The 18,126-nt window shown below is 48.0% G+C and overlaps 1 protein-coding gene across 1 annotated transcript in view; it reads left to right on the plus strand.

Annotated features, from left to right (window-relative positions):
* The first annotated feature begins 10,802 nt into the window (after positions 1-10,802).
* DBNDD2 (dysbindin domain containing 2) overlaps positions 10,803-18,126 on the plus strand; it is a 39,606-nt gene continuing 32,282 nt past the window's right edge. Inside the window, exon 1 of the mRNA XM_053247096.1 lies at positions 10,803-11,187. Coding sequence (XP_053103071.1) covers positions 11,145-11,187 — 43 coding nt within the window. The 5' untranslated portion in view covers positions 10,803-11,144. The remainder of the gene's footprint in view (positions 11,188-18,126) is intronic.

Consider the following 18,126-nt stretch of genomic DNA (forward strand, 5'->3'; position numbering starts at 1 on the left):
GCCTGGCCCGCGCTTTCTGGCTGGTGGGCCAGCCAGCCCGCCCACCACCTCCTCCTGCCCACCTGCCAATCCCCGGCGGCCAGGCCACCGCTGCCTGCTCCCGCCAGCTGGCTGTCCACCCGCTGGCGGGAGCAGCCCACTTCTTCTCCCTGCCCGGTGTTTTCTGACTAGCGGGCTGGCCGCAAAGCCAGCCCGCCATGTCCTCCTTCCCCCACCCCCGCCACCAATCACCACCACCTCCAGCTCCCAGCGGCTGGGTCAGGCAGGCTCACCAACACCTCCTTCTCCCAGTGGCCGGCCTGCCACCGCCGCCTCCTCTCAGCAGGGCCCAGCCCGCCTCCGCCTCCTGTTCCTGGCGGGGCCCTGCCCAGCCCAGCCCGCCCCCACCATTCTCTCCCCGTTGTTATCCCCCAGGCAGCTGCTCTCATGAGAGCTGCCACACATGGGAATAGCGATGGGTACGCCATAGAGAAATAAATATATAGATTATACCCACATCATTATTGCAATCCACTTAAAAAGTAACCTGATCTTGAAATAAAGAAATAAGAGTAATCTGTCAGGATACATTCTTGGCAAATCCATGCTGTCTTCTGTTAATCACTGCATTGTTATCAAGCTGCATCACATGGGCTGCTTTACAAGTGTTAGTGTATTCCCCTGATATCATGGTCAGACTGATGGTCTGTGATTTCCCAGTCTTCGTTTTTGAAGACTGAGACAAGATTAGCCCACCTCCATTCTTGTGGCACTTCCCCTGTTCGCTGGGATTTCTCACAGAGGATAGGCAGGGGTTTTGAGTCTCCATTAGCACCAGACTCCATTAGTTCTTTCCGTTGCAATTAATCCAGCTCTGGAACTTGAACTGGTTAAGGCAGATAGATTGTTTCCTGACCAGCTTCTTATCGGTCTTGCGGTTGTGACATGTATGTTGCATTATGCTGAGGTTGCACAGAATTCCTCTTTTGAGATAAGAGGGAAGCAAAAGAGAAATCAAACCATTCCACTTTGTCATCCTTGAACAATTTCACCTATTGAGGGCCTGCCATTTCTTCCCCTTCCTCCTACACTGACCATGCCTGGAAAAAAGCCCTTAGCATATCTGGTCAGCCTCAACTCATTCTGAACTAGGGATGTACACGGATCGTGATTCATTCACTGATTTGAAGCACAGCCCAGACTCCTTTAAAGGAGAGGAGAGCAGGTCCACTCCTTCTCTGCTTGCCAAGGCTTCCTACTGCTGTGGCGCTCTCTCTCTCTCTGCCCCCATGCAGTGGCGGCATGCACATGTCCGCCACACATGCGCGGAAGCCATGTACATGCCACTACTGCGGGAGGGCAGCTGCAGGAGTACCACTGCACAAGGGCAGCTGGGGTGGGTGGGCACAGCAGCAGGAAGCTGTGGCGAGTGGAGGAGAAGCAGGTATGGACCTGCTCTCCTCCCTTTTAATGGTGTGCTTCAAATCAGTGGATGAATCACGATTCATGGTCTTGTGGTAGCAAGCATGAATTGTCCCTTTGCTAAGCAGGGTCCACCCTAGTTTGCATTTGAATGGGAGACTACTGAGGAATATCTTGTTAAATTTTTGAGAGCCAGCGTGGTGTAGTGGTTAGAATGCTGGACTAGGACTGGGGAGACCCGAGTTCAAATCTCCATTCAGCCATAATACTAGCTGGGTGACTCTGGGCCAGTCACTTCTCTCTCAGCCTAGCCTACTTCACAGGGTTGTTGTGAAAGAGAAACTTAAGTATGTAGTACACCGCTCTGGGCTCCTTGGAGGAAGCGTGGGATATAAATGTAATAATAATTATTCTGAACTTTAGCTTCCTGATGCTATCGCAACCCATCTGTGGTAGTTCTCATCTGTTTTTGTCCTTGGTGTCCCATCTTCCTTCCATTTATTGTATGTGTCTTTTTCTTTTCTTTTAAGCTCATTACTAAGCTTTTCGTGCAGCCATAATGTCCTTTTTTAAAAATGTCTCCCATTTTTCTTCCTCATCGGAATTGTTTTGTGACTTTGCCTATACTGATTCCCACCCACCCACCCCCGCCCCAGAAAAACCACCCAGGATTCTTGCCTTGTTAGTTTATCTAACTGTGGAATCCTACCAAACACCTCTCTTATCTTATTAAAATAAGAATTGAGTAGGTGAAAAGGGGTTAAGTACAAAAAAGCAGGGTGTTGTTGTTACATAAATGGATTGTGATTGAAAGAAGCAGATCGCAGAGGCCCTCCTCTAAAATTGCAGCATGTTTCTCTGTGTTTCGGCAGCAGGGGGCAGTGTTGCTCAGTGCTATGTCTAGATGAAAATTACCATGGAAACAACAAGGCATGATCACAGGTAAGGTAAAGGGAGACAGCATGCTGTTGTTTTTAACAGAGCTGTCAACCAGTAGAAATATTTAGTCTATCAGCTGTCTGAGTTGTTACTGAACTGATTAATTCATTAAGCAGTGAAGGCACAAGCCAAGCCTGCAAGTATCTCATCATCTCTGATGTTTGGAAGGCATTTTAGGGCATAAGGTGGTGGCCCCAGGGGCTGTGGTGCCCGAGGTGAGGGGCAAAATGCTGTTTTGCCCCACGCCCCAGGTGTGGGTCAGCCCCCTTTCAAAAGCAGCCTTTGCAAGCTTTGAAAGTGCATGGGAGGCAGGGAGATTGCTAGCAGCCTCTGCTGAGGAGACTTCTTCTTATCTCACCACATGCTCCCGATCGTGGTGGTGGTGGTGATTTGGAGTCTCCTTGGCATTATCCCTCTGAAGATGCCCTCTTTCTTGGCCAGTACTGAATCTGCCAGTCAATTTCCTTGAGGGACCCTGAGTTAGAGAGAGACCCTGAGTTAGAGAGAGAGAGGTATCCATTTTCACCAAGACAGGATACCTAGAACTGTATTCAGGGGCTGACATCCAGACTAAGTTACTCAGTCATACTACTGAACAGCCAGCATGGTGTAGTGGTTAGAGTGCTGGACTAGGACCGGGGAGACCTGAGTTCAAATCCCCATTCAGCCATGAGACTTGCTGGGTGACTCTGGGCCAGTCACTTCTCTCTCAGCCTAACCTACTTCACAGGGTTGTTGTGAGGAGGAACTTAAGTGTGCAGTACACCGCTCTGGGCTCCGTGGAGGAAGAGCGGGATAGAAATGTAAATAAATAAATAAATAAATAAAATACTCAGGAGTTACTCTCAAGAGCTACTTAATTAAGGACTTCCAATGAGTAATTCATCTAGGCAGGATGTCAGCCAGTATTCCAGATGGAGCTTCACTACAGATTTATATCGAGGCAATATTGACCATTTTATTTCCAGTCTCTTTCTTCATCGTCTGTAAAAATTGAATTTGCATTTTTCACTTCTGTTGCTACACACTGAACTGATGTTCTCATTGAGCCACCCAACATGATTCCAAGGCTCCTGTTTTGGATACTCTCCCCCATGGGCTTACAGCCCCCATGGCCATGCCCACCCCAACAGACAGAGAAGCCGAGAAGTACCACCACTATGTCCCTGCGCACACACACACCCCTCCACTACGCCTCTGATTGTCTGCAGTGACTGGCAGCGGCTCTCCAGGCTTTCAGATAGGACCTTTTCTCACCCCTGGCTGGTGATGCTACACTGGGATGAACAGCAGAGTTGTTGTCCTCCTGCTAAATGTAAGAAAACCACCAAATGGTAGCATTGATTCTTCTCATTGCATCTATTTTGCAGCAGTCTTTTGCCTATCCTTCACGCTGTCTCTGACTAACCTGTCCCACAGGCAGCTAGATACTGTGGGTCTCCCTGACTGATGATGGTTACGAGGTACCAGCAGCCCTATCTTCTTTGCAACACAGTTTTAGTCTGAATTGTTTTTGCACAAATGTGCTGACTAGAGCCTAACGTGTCATAAGACTCTGGCAGCTATTTTTTTTAAAAAAAATATTTTAACGTAACAAAATACACTTGACATTACAAACTATGACACTTTAAAATCTGATTCCATATGCAAGTTAATGAATCCATATAAATAAATAACCATTTCACATCTAAGACTAAATTAGATTAAACTCTTGCTAAGTCAGCATTATCACCTTTTTAAAAAAGTAACACTTCAAACTGGTTGCCAACGCCAAATGTAACTCAGCTTAGCCTTGCCATCAAATTCCTCCAGCTTGAGTAGGGCCTCTCTTCTGATACCAGAATTACAAAATATCAGTTAAACCCAGACACTTAGGTTTTTGCTCTGTGATGAAAAGCTGCTTTGGGCAATTTTGAAACAGTTTTTTAAAATTGAGGAATAGGGGAAACAGAAAAGCGGGGAAGAGTAACTCTTTCTTTGCTTGCTGTTCTTCTGCCCCAGATCATACCCCCTTCCACAGCTTCTTTCTCCCAGTGGAGTTTCACTTGCTTATATATCATTGCAATCAGGAAGAAGAAGAAAACAGATCTGCAACAACAAAAGCTGCTGGGGAACAGGTGAAGCACCCCATTCCCCCTCCCTTTATTACTCTGCTCAGAATGCTCCCCCTACCAGCAGCTTTTCTTTACCAAAAAAAACCAGACCACTGAGACCTTGATTGCTTGTACTATAGTTTGTCTCTGGGATGCAACAGATGAATTGATCAATCAGGCAATGCAGTTTGCCACTCTCTTTTCTGCCATCTCACTTTCAGCAGATAGATGTAAAAGTAAAGGTAAAATGTACCATCAAGTCAATTTCTGGCGCCTATAGAGCCCTGTGGTTTTCTATCAAGACAATTTCTGGCGCCTATAGAGCCCTGTGGTTTTCTATCAAGTCAATTTCTGGTGCCCACAGAGCCCTGTGGTTTTCTTTGGTAGAATACGGGAGGGGTTTACCATTGCGTCTTCCCACGCAGTATGAGATGATGCTTTTCAGCATCTTCCTATATCACTGCTGCCTGATATAGGTTTTTCCCATAGTCTGGGAAACATCCCAGCGGGGATTCAAACCGGCAACCTTCTGCTTGTTAGTAAAGCATTACCCCGCTGCGCCACTTAAGGTGGCTTCAGATACTGTAGATGTGTAAAGGTCCTAAAAAGCTGAAGTTGCTCTGCTGGGAAATCTCCTTTGCTTTTTGCACCAGCTCTTGCAAATGCTAAAGGAATGTCTGTTCCACAGACAGAAAGATCATGTGTTGTGTTCAGCAAATGTTATTCAATGCAGCACCTGAACAAAGCGATGCTAATGCAAAAATGTTTACATCAGCACTGAACTTTCTTTTATGAACAACAGCACCAATTAGACTCTGGTTTTAATTATGCCTTTTCTTCAGACTTTCTGTGAACCGCTGGCAATTACTGCATGTATGCCTTTAAAAAGAATGTATTAAAGGGCAGATTCTTGGCACTCTTCTCCTCTCTATAAGCAGGGAGGATTTCAAAAGTCGTCAGTACTCAGTGAACACAGATTTGGTAAGATATGAAAAGGCCTAAGCTGGCCCAGTGTTGGGATTCTCCTCCCATAAGTACAACTCCTGCCTGCCCTTATCCCCTTATAGAGCTCTTGGGAACATAGGGAGCTGCTTTGTACGGAGTCAGACCATTGGTCCATCTAGCTCAGTACCGCCTACACAGACTGGCAGCAGCTCTCCAAGGTTTCAGGCAGGAGTCTCTCCCAGCCCTACCTGGAGATGCTGCCAGGGACTGAGCCTGGGACCTTCTGCATCATCATTATCATCTATTTGATTTCTATACCGCCCTTCCAAAAATGGCTCAGGGTGGTTTACACAGAGAAATAACAAATGAATGCATGCAAAGCAGATGCTCTTGGCCCACATCTCTGATTTTTTTCTCTGTCACCTTTATTTATTTATTTATTTATTTATTTATTTATTTATTTATTTATTTATTTATTACATTTATATCCAGCTCTTCCTCCAAGGAGCCCAGAGCGGTGAACTCCATACTTAAGTTTCTCCTCACAACAACCCTGTGAAGTAGGTTAGGCTGAGAGAGAAGTGACTGGCCCAGAGTCAAGATCTCTAGTTTCTTTAATATAACAAACAGCTAGACACATCGCACAAATACAATATACATATAAGTGGGAGAGAGGGAGAGAGAATAATTTATAACAAATTTGCAACAGCAGCAAGAATGTCTTATGAGTGGGTATCAATCTCGTAACTACTCATGTAAGATAAAGGGAGTCTAAGTCTTTTTAATGTCTCACATTTCCATTTACCATCATACAGGCAGCCATATTCAGTCAGTTTGGTCATTTGTGCTAAGTTCTGGGATCTTTCGTTTCCAGTGATGTCAGAATCGAAAGAGGCAAGTCGATGGAAACAGACAAGGCATCTAAACTAAGTCTGTAGATAAAGAGCAATGCACAGGGAGAGGAGACACACCAAGTCCAAAGCTTAGCAAGCAAGGAGGCAGAGGAGAGCAGTCTTAGCATGAGGAATTATGTAGTCAGGGACAGTGGTGAAGTCTGACCGCTGGCGGCATGTGTGCGGCCGCGGCGGTGGCCCTGCTGACCCCGCCCCCTGCGTCTGACATCAGATGCAGGGCCTAGCCATTTGATGTCAGATGTGGGGGGCGTGGTCTGGCTCCCGGAGCCTTGAGGCTCCTTTCGGGAGTTGGAGTTTAACTTCTGAAGGGGCCACACAGCCCCTTCGGAAGCTAAGCTAAGGCTGGTGCTGCAGGGAAGAGCTGCTCCTGGCTGCGCTACGAACATTAGTTTAGCTCCCGAAGGGGCTACGCAGCCCCCGCTCGGGAGCTAAACCTGCACCCCTGCATCTGACATCAGATGCGGGGGGGCGGGTGTCGGGACTGCAAGGTGTGACCCCTGATTGAGCACGGCCCGGGTTCTTTGAACCTGTTGGCCCAATGGTGGCTCCGCCCCTGGTCAGGAATATATATATCCAACCAACCAACAACATTTGAACATAGGATGCTGCCATATACCAAGTCAGACCATAGGTCCATCTAGCTCAGTATTGTCTACACAGACTGGCAACAGCTTCTCCAAGGTCGCAGACAGGCATCTCTCTCAGGCCTATCTTGGAGATGTCAAGGAGGGAACTTGGAACCTTTTGCTCTTCCCAGAGTGGCTCCATCCCCTGAGGAGAATATTTTACAGTGCTCACACATCTGGTCTCCCATTCATATGCAACCAGGGGGGACCCTGCTTAGCAAAGGGGACAAGTCATGCTTGCTACCACAAAACCAGCTCTCCTCCCATTAAATAAGTAGGGATATTTTTTTTATTTTACATTTATATCTTGCTCTTTCTCCAAGGATCCCAGAGTGGTATACATGGTTAGTTTATCCTCACAGGAACTCTGGGAGGTAGGTTAGGCTGAGAGATAAGTGATTCGTCAATAGTAATCCAGTGAGTTTCATAGCTGAACAGGGATTTGTACTCAGGTCTCCCCAGTCCTAGTCCAACACTTTAACCCAGGCCTGCTCAACTTTGGCCCGCAGCTGTTTTTGGACCATAACTCCCATAATCCCCAGCCACAGTGGTCAATAGCCAGGGATTATGGGAGTTGTAGGCCAACATCTTCAGGAAGGCCGAAGTTGAGCAAGCCTACTCTAACCACTGCACCATTCTGGTTCTATCCAACACTTATACGGAGAAATTACAGCAAAGTCTTGAGGTATACAGCAGAACATAGGGTGCCATTCACCTTCCATCATCACTGGTTCAAGAAAGTCCTAGTCAGTAGTTTGCTAGTTGGCTTGCAGTGCCTGCAGCTCTCACTCCCTGATCTATTTATTTATTTAGCTAGCTAGCTAGCTAGCTAGCCTAATGGCAAAATGAACAGGAAGCCTATGTTTGGGGCCTGGTTTGAGTCCCATAGTGTCTAACAGTGATGTGCGTATGGATGATGCCAGATATTCAAAATGGCAGCCAATATGGGTTTAGGAGGAGGCAGCCTGCCAAATCTTTTCATAGCCAGCACTAAGATAGATGGAGAATGCATTTGAATATCTATATTCTGTGCTCTGTATGAAGAAGTGATGATGTGCCAAATCACACTAAATATGAGAGTCGATTTTGCAAACACTTTAATTTGATGTAGCAGTCCTGAGTGCAGATTCTTCATCTCATCAGGGGAGAACTGAGATTTTTCCATGAGCACAGTGGGGACCTGAGCATCCTCTTTTTCCCAGAGGCTCCTCTCCCTAATTCACTCAGACACTCGGGTCCTGTTTGGGGAGCAGAAAAACAGTGCAGTGGAAGAGCATTAGTGGTTGCCTGGCAACTGTTACTTCATCCTTCCTCTCGGTTCCCCAGCAAACAGCTGCAAATCCCCCATATGAAGAACAGGAGTGTGGAGATGAGAGAAGTGGGGGTGGATGGTGGGTAAGAAGTTTTGTTGCTTGAGAAGGGGTTCTGTAGCGAATAACTCCTATTCATTCTGCCACCGGACTAGCTAAATAAATAAAATAAACAACGCCTTGGGATGGCGTGGATAAATTCACAGAGGACAAGCTTATCAGTGGCTACTAATAGTGATGGCTATAGGCTACCTCCAGGCTTAGAGGTCGGGAGCCTCCAAATACCAGTTGCAGATGAGGAGCAGAAGGAGAGGGCATGCTGCCCTCATCTCCTGGTGGTGTAACATCCTAAGGCATTTGGTGGGCCACCGTGGGAAACAGGATGCTGGACTAGATCAGTTTTGGACCTGATCCAGCAGGGCTGTTCTTATGTAACTATCCCATGGAAATAACTCCCAGAGAGAAGCTGTTAGTAAGGGCTCCCAACCCCAGTTGCCGATGGACTACAACTCTTATCATCTCCAGCCATAAGGGCCTTTAGCCATTCTGGCTAGGGATGATGGGAGCTGTAGTCCTAAAACATTTTGGGGACCTAGAGTTGGGAACTCTTGCTATATTACAGCAAAAAATAAAAATAAAATAAAGATCTGATTATAGCATTAGCTTTAGGAACATAGGAACATAGGAAGCTGCCATATACTGAGTCAGACCATTGGTCTATCTAGCTCAGTATTGTCTGCCCAGACTGGCAGCGACTTCTCCAAGGTTGCAGGCAGGAATCTCTCTCAGCCCTATCTTGGAGAAGCCAGGGAGGGAACTTGGAACCTTCTGCTCTTCCCAGAGCGGCTTCATCCCCGGAGGGGAATATCTTGCAGTGCTCACACATCAAGTCTCCCATTCATATGCAACCAGGGCAGCCCCTGCTTAGCTAAGGGGACAAGTCATGCTTGCTACCACAAGACCAGCTCTCCTCTCCTGGATCATATCCCACTTCATCTAGTCTACAAAAGCTTGTGCTACATTGATCTGTCTTTAGTGCTCAGTACTTGGGCCATCAATCAGTAGCACAGGCAAATGTATGGATTTCCCACCCCCCCCCCCAAATGTATGGAGAAGACACTGTGAGGTGGGGAGACCCAATTTCAAATCCCATTTTAGCCATAATTCACTAGGTGTGTGTTATCTACGTCATTATGACTCGGAAAGCCATCCTGACCAATCAGCTACCCGCCATAAAATGGTAACTAAGCTATAATAGACAGTGGCTATGGTTATGCCTTCATCAACATCCTGTGCTGCTGAGTGAGCACTGCAGCAGGGCTTGTCTGAGCAGCTGGAATGCAAAGAGACTATCAGATGGTGGAGATGGAAGCATGGTTGGGCCAGACAGTGGCCACCAGAAAATCCGGTTCTGCCTGCCTGACCAGTGAAGCAGGAAGAGAATGTCACAGAGTGAGATGGGCTCCTCTCCAGGCATACAGCTCTCATCCCAGCCTGCCTGCACTGTGACCTAGAATCAGTTGTATAGAGGAATGTATCCAATAAGTTACAGGCAGTTGTGTTCTGTCCCAATGCAAGATCCAAGTGCCATTTGATTTTTTTATTTCTAATATTTATTATAGATCCCATCTTTCTATACACTTATGATCAAGGCAGCTAACAGAAACCAACCAACCAAAATAAATAAGAAAAAACTGTAAAACAAATATCAGTCAAATGATCTAAAATAATACTCCAAAGATGTTTTAGAAAAAAAAAAAGCAGAAGTCAGCACTTAATTTAAAAGCAGCATAGGAATTTTATTTTTAAATGCCTATTGCAATAAAACTGTCTTTGCTGGCCATCAGATGTCTTTGAGAGGCTGATCTGCATTCTAAGTGCCACCACCAAAAAGGCCCTGTCTCTTGTTCCCATCCACCACATACTGGATAGGGGGAGAATATGGCGAAGGATCTCAGCAGTGGATTGTGGTACCCAGCAGATTCATGGGAGGAGACAATTCTCTAGTAAACCCCCAGCCTTACTCTCCCTAGTTTCTTCATGATTTATCTCCCTCACTCCGAGGGGCTACAGGGGAGAGGGGCGAACATGATGGCCCCCTCTCCCCTTGCTATGCCCCTGACTGAGCGTCTCACTTCCCCCCCCCCCTGTTCAGCATCCCTCTTTGACACAAGGCAACCCCAAGTTATGATACCACGTCCAGAGGGTACTCAGGAGAAAGGGACGCTTTCATCATGGGCACAGAAGGAAGAATCGCCCCATGAAAACAACATCGTTCTGCACTAGAAAGCCAGGGGCTGAGACCAAATCGAAACCTCCCCCCAATCCCTTGGTTCCCCCCCACCCCTTCTTGCCACCGGCTCATCTTTTCCATTAATCATAGTTTGCCTTTCACTTTTGCTGCGAAACTCAAAACCCATCACGGCGAGTGGGTGCTCAGGGGATTTCTGCCGCCCACACTGAGCCCATCATCAGTAATGAAACAAACACCAGGGGTTCCCCTCCTCCTCCTCCTCCTCTCCTCCTCCCCACGACACGTTTCTCCGCTTCGGATCTTGGCGGCGGCGGCGGCGGCGGCGGTAGCAGCCCGGCAGGCACCCTCCAGGCGAGGAAGACGCCGCTTCGCCCGCTCGCCCCTCCCACCCCTTTGCTGATACACCACTTGGTACGTTCTGCTGCCTGGGTCCCCGCCAGCCCTTCTTGCCGAGCCAGACAGCCTGAGTTGCACTCTCCCGGCCAGAGGGAGAAGTCCCGGCGCTGGACCACTCCCTGGGAAGATGAGATTGCTGGGAGCTGCGGAAGGGCTTGCCTCTGACCCGCTGCTGTGAGTGAGGGGCCTGCTGCGGGGTGGCCCTTGGAGCAGCAGAGGCCGGCACTGGCAGACCACTTTGCCTGTCACCATCGGGAGAAGAAGCCATGTCAGGACCTGAAGCGCACAGCCACGCCAGGAGGCTGCCCTGTGAGTGTGACTTATTTGCTGAGTTGGGGCAGGCCAGGTCAGGGACCCTCTCATTTCATCCTGCCCCGAGCTTCTGCTAGGCCAGAGGTTCTCAAGCCTGGGTCCCCAGAAGTTGTTGGACTACAACTCCCATCATCCCTGGCTTTGGCCATTGTGGCTGGAGATGATGGGAGTTGCAGTCCAACGACATCTGGGGACCCAGGTTTGAGATCCCCTGTGCCATGTAATTGCAGTGAACTGGGAACTGGGCCCTCCAGCTGCTTTTTTGACTATGGCTCCCATCATCCCCAGCCATAGTGACCAGTAGTTAGGGATGATGGGAGTTGTAGGCCAACATCTGCAGGAGGGCTGAGGTTGTGCAGCCCTCCCCTTTTTGTGAGGAGAAACTGAAAGACACATGACTGTTGGAGCAAATGAAGTAGGGAACAGACTCCCAAGGTTGGGTCCCCAGATATTGTCTAATATGTGCAGTAATAGTAATGAATAATTGTTGGACTACAACTCCCATCATCCCGTCATTCGGCCATTGTGACTGGGGATGATTGGAGTTGTAGTCCAACAACATCTAAGGACCCACGGTTGGGAAGCCCTGGCACATTTATTTATTACTCATTTATTTATTTGCTACATATGTATCTTGCTCTCCTTCCAAAGAGCCCAGAGTGGTGGACATGACTGTGTTTACCCTCACAACAGCCCTGTGTGTCGATTGGGCTGCAGGCTGAGTGGCTGGTCCAGAGGCAGTCTCATCCCACTTCTGGATTTTTCTGATGTGCGAACTTGGAGGACTTGGCCACCCCACCCCGCCCCGTGCTCAGTGCCCAAATGGAGGTGGGCTGATCATGACTGTGAACTTTAGTGCAGGGTTAACATCAGCTACTCCTCAAACACGCAGAGTGGGAGGGTTTGGCTCCCTAGACCCAGGACAGAATCCTCCCCTCCCCTCTGTGCTGTGGGAAAAACCAGCATACCAGCTTGAATAGACGGATCGCTCCACAGCGGATCTGCTCTGGGCTCCGGCTCAGAGGATTCACACCTCTTTGTTAATGATCAACAGCTGGGAACCATCCCAGCTATTGTGCGGTAATTGTAGTACTAGTCGCCCATTAGGATTGGATGTCATGCAAACAGCATCCCACGGCATTCCTTTCTCAAGCCCGGAGGGTGGCTGACGCACCCGCCTGCATTGTCTTCTTTGGCACACACAATGATCTGTTTTACACGAGCTTCACCTTGAAAAGATACACCTGTCGACCTTGGACTTTGAACCGAGTTCCTTGTTAGCATTCGGTAAATGTACCCGGACACATCACTGCCGCTCGCTTGCACACGCGTCTGCAGCGTCTTAAAGGGGCCTCTGCTTGCGCTGCATTTATAGGAAGAAATGGGTGCCTTTGGTCTCATTTCTCAGCTGTCATGTACATTGTACACTATCGCTCTATTTCTCTCCTTCTCTCCATGCAGTCAACAGGAAAGCTTGGGTTGAAAGCCTTTTATTGCAGGAAGGGAGCATTGGAATAGAGTTTTATATCTGGATGCACAATCAGGTTGTAGAGTGGGGCTGGGCAAATGTGGCCCTCCAGATGTTGTTGTACTACAACTCCCATCATCCCCAGCCACTGTGTAGGTCAACAACATCTGGAGAGTCACGTTTGCCCAGGCCTGTTGTAGAGCCTTCTGTTTCCATGAGGGCAGTGCTCAAATTATGTGGGGGGTGGGGTGGGAGTGGTAAGGGATTCTAATGAAATCCAGCCCCAGTCCCAGACTCCCTGGGTTAAGATTGCTGGTCTTGTGGTAGCGAGCATGAAGTGTTACCTTTGCTAAGCAGAGTCTATCCTGGTTTGCATTTGAATGGGAGACCACTGTAAAATATTCCCTTTATGGGATGGGGCCACAGAAGGTTCCAAGTTCCCTCCCTGGCATCTCCAAGATAGGGCTGAGAGAGACTCCTGCCTGCAACCTTGGAGAAGCTGCTGCCAGTCTGTGTAGACAATCCTGAGCTAGATGGACCAATGATGGACTTAGTAGAAGGCAGCTTCCTATGTCCCTCTCCAAATTTAGCCAAATAATGCACCCAGTAACATTCCAAAAACAGTTGCTAAGGGGCAAGAAATCATCTACCCTGCCTTCCCGAAATGTGTGCATTGTAATAATGGAATATATAGGCCCACAAGATCCTGAACACTTTTCTGAAGTTGTGGGACATTTTTAGGAGCTCCTGCCAAGGTCTCATTTGGAGTGAAACAGACTACATAGGAAGCTGCCTTATACCAAGTCAGACCATTGGTCCATCTACACTGACTGGCAGCAGCTATCCAGGATTTCAGGGAGAGGTCTTTCCCAGCCCTGGAGATGCCAGGGATTGAACCCAGGACCTTTTGCAGGCAAGTAGTTGCTCTACAACTAAGCTGCATCCCCATCCACTATGGGGAGTACCTTGCAACACATAGTGAGCACCCATCCAAATTTAAATGAGGGCAGGCCCTGCTTAGCAAAGGGAACAATTCATGCTCACTACCTCATGACCAGCTGTCCTCCCCACAGTCCTAATGACAAGATGTTTGATGCCCTATGAAGAGATGCCAGGCAGAATGTGCTTTCTTGTGCCCCATAGACACTCTTTCTTGTCATGTGCATCACCATTCCTCCAGAGTCCTCTGACAGCACTGGACCACTGGGACATGTGCCTCGGACTAACTTTTTTTCATGCCTCAGTCCTCCATGCTGCCGGACATTCGTGGACACATTGTTGATTAATGGCTTCAGCACTGGAAGAGAGTGTTGGATTCCTTTAGAAAGCATTAAAAGGTTTAATTATCAAACTGGGAGGGCGGGGTCTGTCTGAGCCAAGCCCTATGGGTCTAGGGCTCAGATCTTTTAAGGACCTATTAATTCCCTTGTCCCACACACACACACTACATATTAGGGCAGTTCACATCATTAACATTAATTTGGGACTGGGCGCGTTCCCGGTTTTCGATTGTGTGTTAGATGAAAACAAGTTTGAAGGTGGGGAGCTTGATTGTCAGTCAAGACCCAGCTGGGTAGAACAATTTCCTTCACTTACCTCATTCGGAAGCTGGGGATGGAATCTGGGTAGGGCACACTCATCCTACCTGGCTGAGGCTTGACCGACAATCAAGCTCCTTGCATCCAGCCTTATTTTTATCTAACACATGACAAAAATCAGGAGCGTGCCTGGCTCCCAGATTAGGGTAGGGGGCTTCTCCTACCCAAATGTTGATCATGTGAACTGCCCTATTGTGTCTCTGTCACAAAGCACCTGAGCAACAGTGCCCAACATTCCTTCATATTCTGCTCAAACCCAAGTATGCTGTACTCCATTACCCCTCATAATTTTATTTATTTGATATATTTCCACACCACTGTTCTCAAAACAAATGTTTACCCAAAGTGGTTTTTACATAAACATGTAATTCCTCCACATGCACACGGTCTTTGCCGCACCACCTTGAAATCTGCAGGCGGCAGATCTTTCACCCAAGTCACCAGCTGTGAATTCACCCTCACCATAGCAACCAATCCTAGGTTTTAATTTACAGTGGTCATGCACTGACTCCCCAGCCTCATTTGACAGACAAAGCAGTTTTCTCCATTTTTAAAGGTGACCATTGCTTCCTTTCTCTCCCTTCTCTCTTGTGCATAGAAATATAATTTTTTTATTTTATTTTACATTTTATATCCCGCTCTTCCTCCAAGGAGCCCAGAGCAGTGTACTACATACTTAGGTTTCTCCTCACAACAACCCTGTGAAGTAGGTTAGGCTGAGAGGGAAGTGACTGGCCCAGAGTCACCCAGCTAGTATGATGGCTGAATGGGGATTTGAACTCGGGTCTTCCCGGTCCTAGTCCAGCACTCTAACCACTACACCACGCTGGCTCTCTTGCCAAATTGCCAAATTCAACCTGATGAGGCTGCAAAGGAGGATCCAACAGTATCATACCCATAGGATATTATTTCAAGTATTCAAAGTAATTTGCATCTCGGTAATCTTTACAACCAGTGTTCTCTCTAACAGGGATTCCCAGATGTTGCTGAGTACAACTCCTATAATCCCCAAGCAAAGTTGCCATTGCAGCTGGAGATTCTGGGAGTTGTAGTTAGCAACATCGGGGAATCTCTGTTAGAGGGAACACCACTTACAACCACCCTGTAAAATAGATTAGGAGGATTGTTGTCCCCATATTACAGGTGGAAACTGAGGCTTGGCAATGGTGGCTTGCCTAAGGCCATCTAGTGTGTTAATGGCTGAAGTGAGATTTGAATTGGGGGGTTTTCTGCTCATAGCTTCTACACTACACTGAGAATCTGCATTCTGTCAGAGTTCAGAACCTCAGACCTCCAGAGAAGAGGAATGGATCGTCCCACAGCTCTGCACACACAACTAGTTTCAGTATGTTTTGGCAACTCATTCTATACCAAAGAAAGCTGGATTCTATAACGTATCATTTGTGCACATTTGCATACTAATTTTGCATAATTTCTGCTTCTGCCAGTCATGAGGAGGTGGAAGAAGAACTACTGGGAAATCCTGCACACGCTTGCCCCAGGTTTCAGAGATGTTCATAGTTTCAAGCTTATCTTTGAAATCTTAGGGCTAGAATGAACACACATGCATGCACGCAGACACGCACACGCACACACATTTCTGTTTTGTTTTGAATAAACATGAAGATTCTGGGAATCCTGAAAATTATTTCCTATTTGCACACATTTGTGCATCAGAGTATACAGTGCTTTCCAGAAAATGCTAGGCCAGGTGCCTGCCGCAAAGTAGGGCTGTGCACAGAACTGGTTCCTTCCATGCACTCCCGGGATGGTGGTGGTGGGGTTTACTTTAAGGGACAAGGATGGTGCCTCCTACGTGCTCATCCCTGCCCCATCACTTTCCTCCCGCCAGCGCTCTCCCAAAAAGTGTAGGTGTAGGGCTGCAGCCTGCAGCGTTCCTCCTTGCAGCCCCGTTCAGTGTTGCCACGCAAATGGCTGACACACGTGTGGTGAATAGGGAATAGAAACTGAAGCCTTGTGCCAAAGGCTTTGCAGAAATTGCAGAAATGGTGAATATTAAGAGGGGATATGAGGAAAGTAAGAGAAGAGGCATCATGCACATGCAGGTGTCCTAGGAGGAAGTTTCAAGCATGAGGAGCAATAAGTGGAGAGGGGCAAAGTCATTTGCGGGATCAGGCAGGTAAAGGTCAGGGCCAGGAGTGTAGTGAGAAAGAGAGCTGAGAGGTAGGGAGGGGAAAAGCTATGGGGGCTTTGTAGGTAAGAACAAGAAGCTTGTACAGAATGCAAGAGTGGAGAGGAAGTCAGTGAAGGGATTTAAGAGGGGCATGAAGTGGTCAGCATGATGAGAGATTCTGCACCCCATTCCAAATTCCACAAATTGCATGTTGACTGCGGAATCAAATAGGGATGTGCACAAAACACGATTCGGAGTGAGTCTGAATCATGGCACATCCCTTTCGAAATATAGAGATTAAAAATCCCTTTTAATACGGAGGAGAGCAGGTCCATACCTGCTCCTCCTCCACATGTCACCACTTCTGTTATTATTATTGTTATTATTATTATTATTATTACATTTATATCCCGCTCTTCCTCCAAGGAGCCCAGAGCGGTGTACTACATACTTGAGTTTCTCTTTCACAACAACCCTGTGAAGTAGGTTAGGCTGAGAGAGAAGTGACTGGCCCAGGGTCACCCAGCTATTTTCATGGCTGAATGAGGATTTGAACTCGGGTCTCCCCGGTCCTAGTCCAGCACTCTAGCCACTACACCACGCTGGCTGTCACGGCTCTGCCCTCCCCCAGCTATCCCCATCCGGTGCCAGCACACAGATGGCCTCCACGCATGCGTAGTGGCCATGTGCGTGCCAGTGTCGCACGGGGGCAGCTGGAGGAGAGCGCTGCCAGTGTGCGCTGAGAGTGGGGAGGGGAAGGGGAGGAGCACCGTGATTACGGAAGTGGCGGTGTGTGGAGCAGATAGGGGCCTACTCTCTTCTGGGTGAAAGGGGACTTGTAGTCCCTCCATTTTAAAGGGATGTGCCACGATTCGGACTGCAAATTGCATTCCGTGCACATCTCTAGAGTCAAACTGCAGAATGCATGCAGTCCTGGACAGTATGTCTTGCTAAACTCTAGGAAGCGACCTTATTCTGAGCAGGGGTGTTGCTGTAATGGAGCGGATGGGTGCAAAGAACCCGGGGGGCCCAGCTCCTGAGGGCCCCCCAGTTCCACCCCTCCCTATTTTCTTCATTATCTCCCTCACTCCAAGGGGCCGCCAGGGAGAGGGAGGAACACAGGCCCCCTCTCCCCTCGCTAGGCCCCTGATTCTGAGTCTGGCCATTGGTCTTCTAGCTCAGTCTTGACGGTGCTGACTGGCAGTGGCTCTCCAGGATTTCTGATGAGGATCCTTCCAAGCCCGACCTGGTGGGGCCCAGGATTGAATCTGGGACCTTCTGCAAAGCATGTGCTCCACGAAGCGACTGCCCATCCCTTAAATCATTCCCCCACTCCCTGCTAACAACATTTCCAGAGACTTCTCTTTTATAAAGACTAAGATGCATTCTAGGGTCTGCATAGTCCAGAGATAATCACTTAAAGGAGCAACAAATGATACTCCAGCTAGGTTTATTCAAGCACTTCACTTGCCTTAATTGGAAAAGAGCAGAACCAGCTTCAATAGTTAATTCCACCAAGGGCTCATTAGATTCTGCATGTGTTAATATTAATGGGGCTTATTTTATTCTACCTTTGCAGATTGACTAGAGAGAACAGCTCCTCTGTGCATGTGCCGAATGCCTTGCCCTCCATTAATGTAACTACATGCATCTGGATTAACTGGTGGTTAACGGGGTGGAGGGCTTCCATCCAAATCCAAGCCCAGTTAGATTGTATACCCAAAAGGAGAAAAGGT

This window comes from Hemicordylus capensis, chromosome 4 (assembly GCF_027244095.1).
Source record: "Hemicordylus capensis ecotype Gifberg chromosome 4, rHemCap1.1.pri, whole genome shotgun sequence".
Taxonomy (NCBI): Eukaryota; Metazoa; Chordata; class Lepidosauria; order Squamata; family Cordylidae; genus Hemicordylus; species Hemicordylus capensis.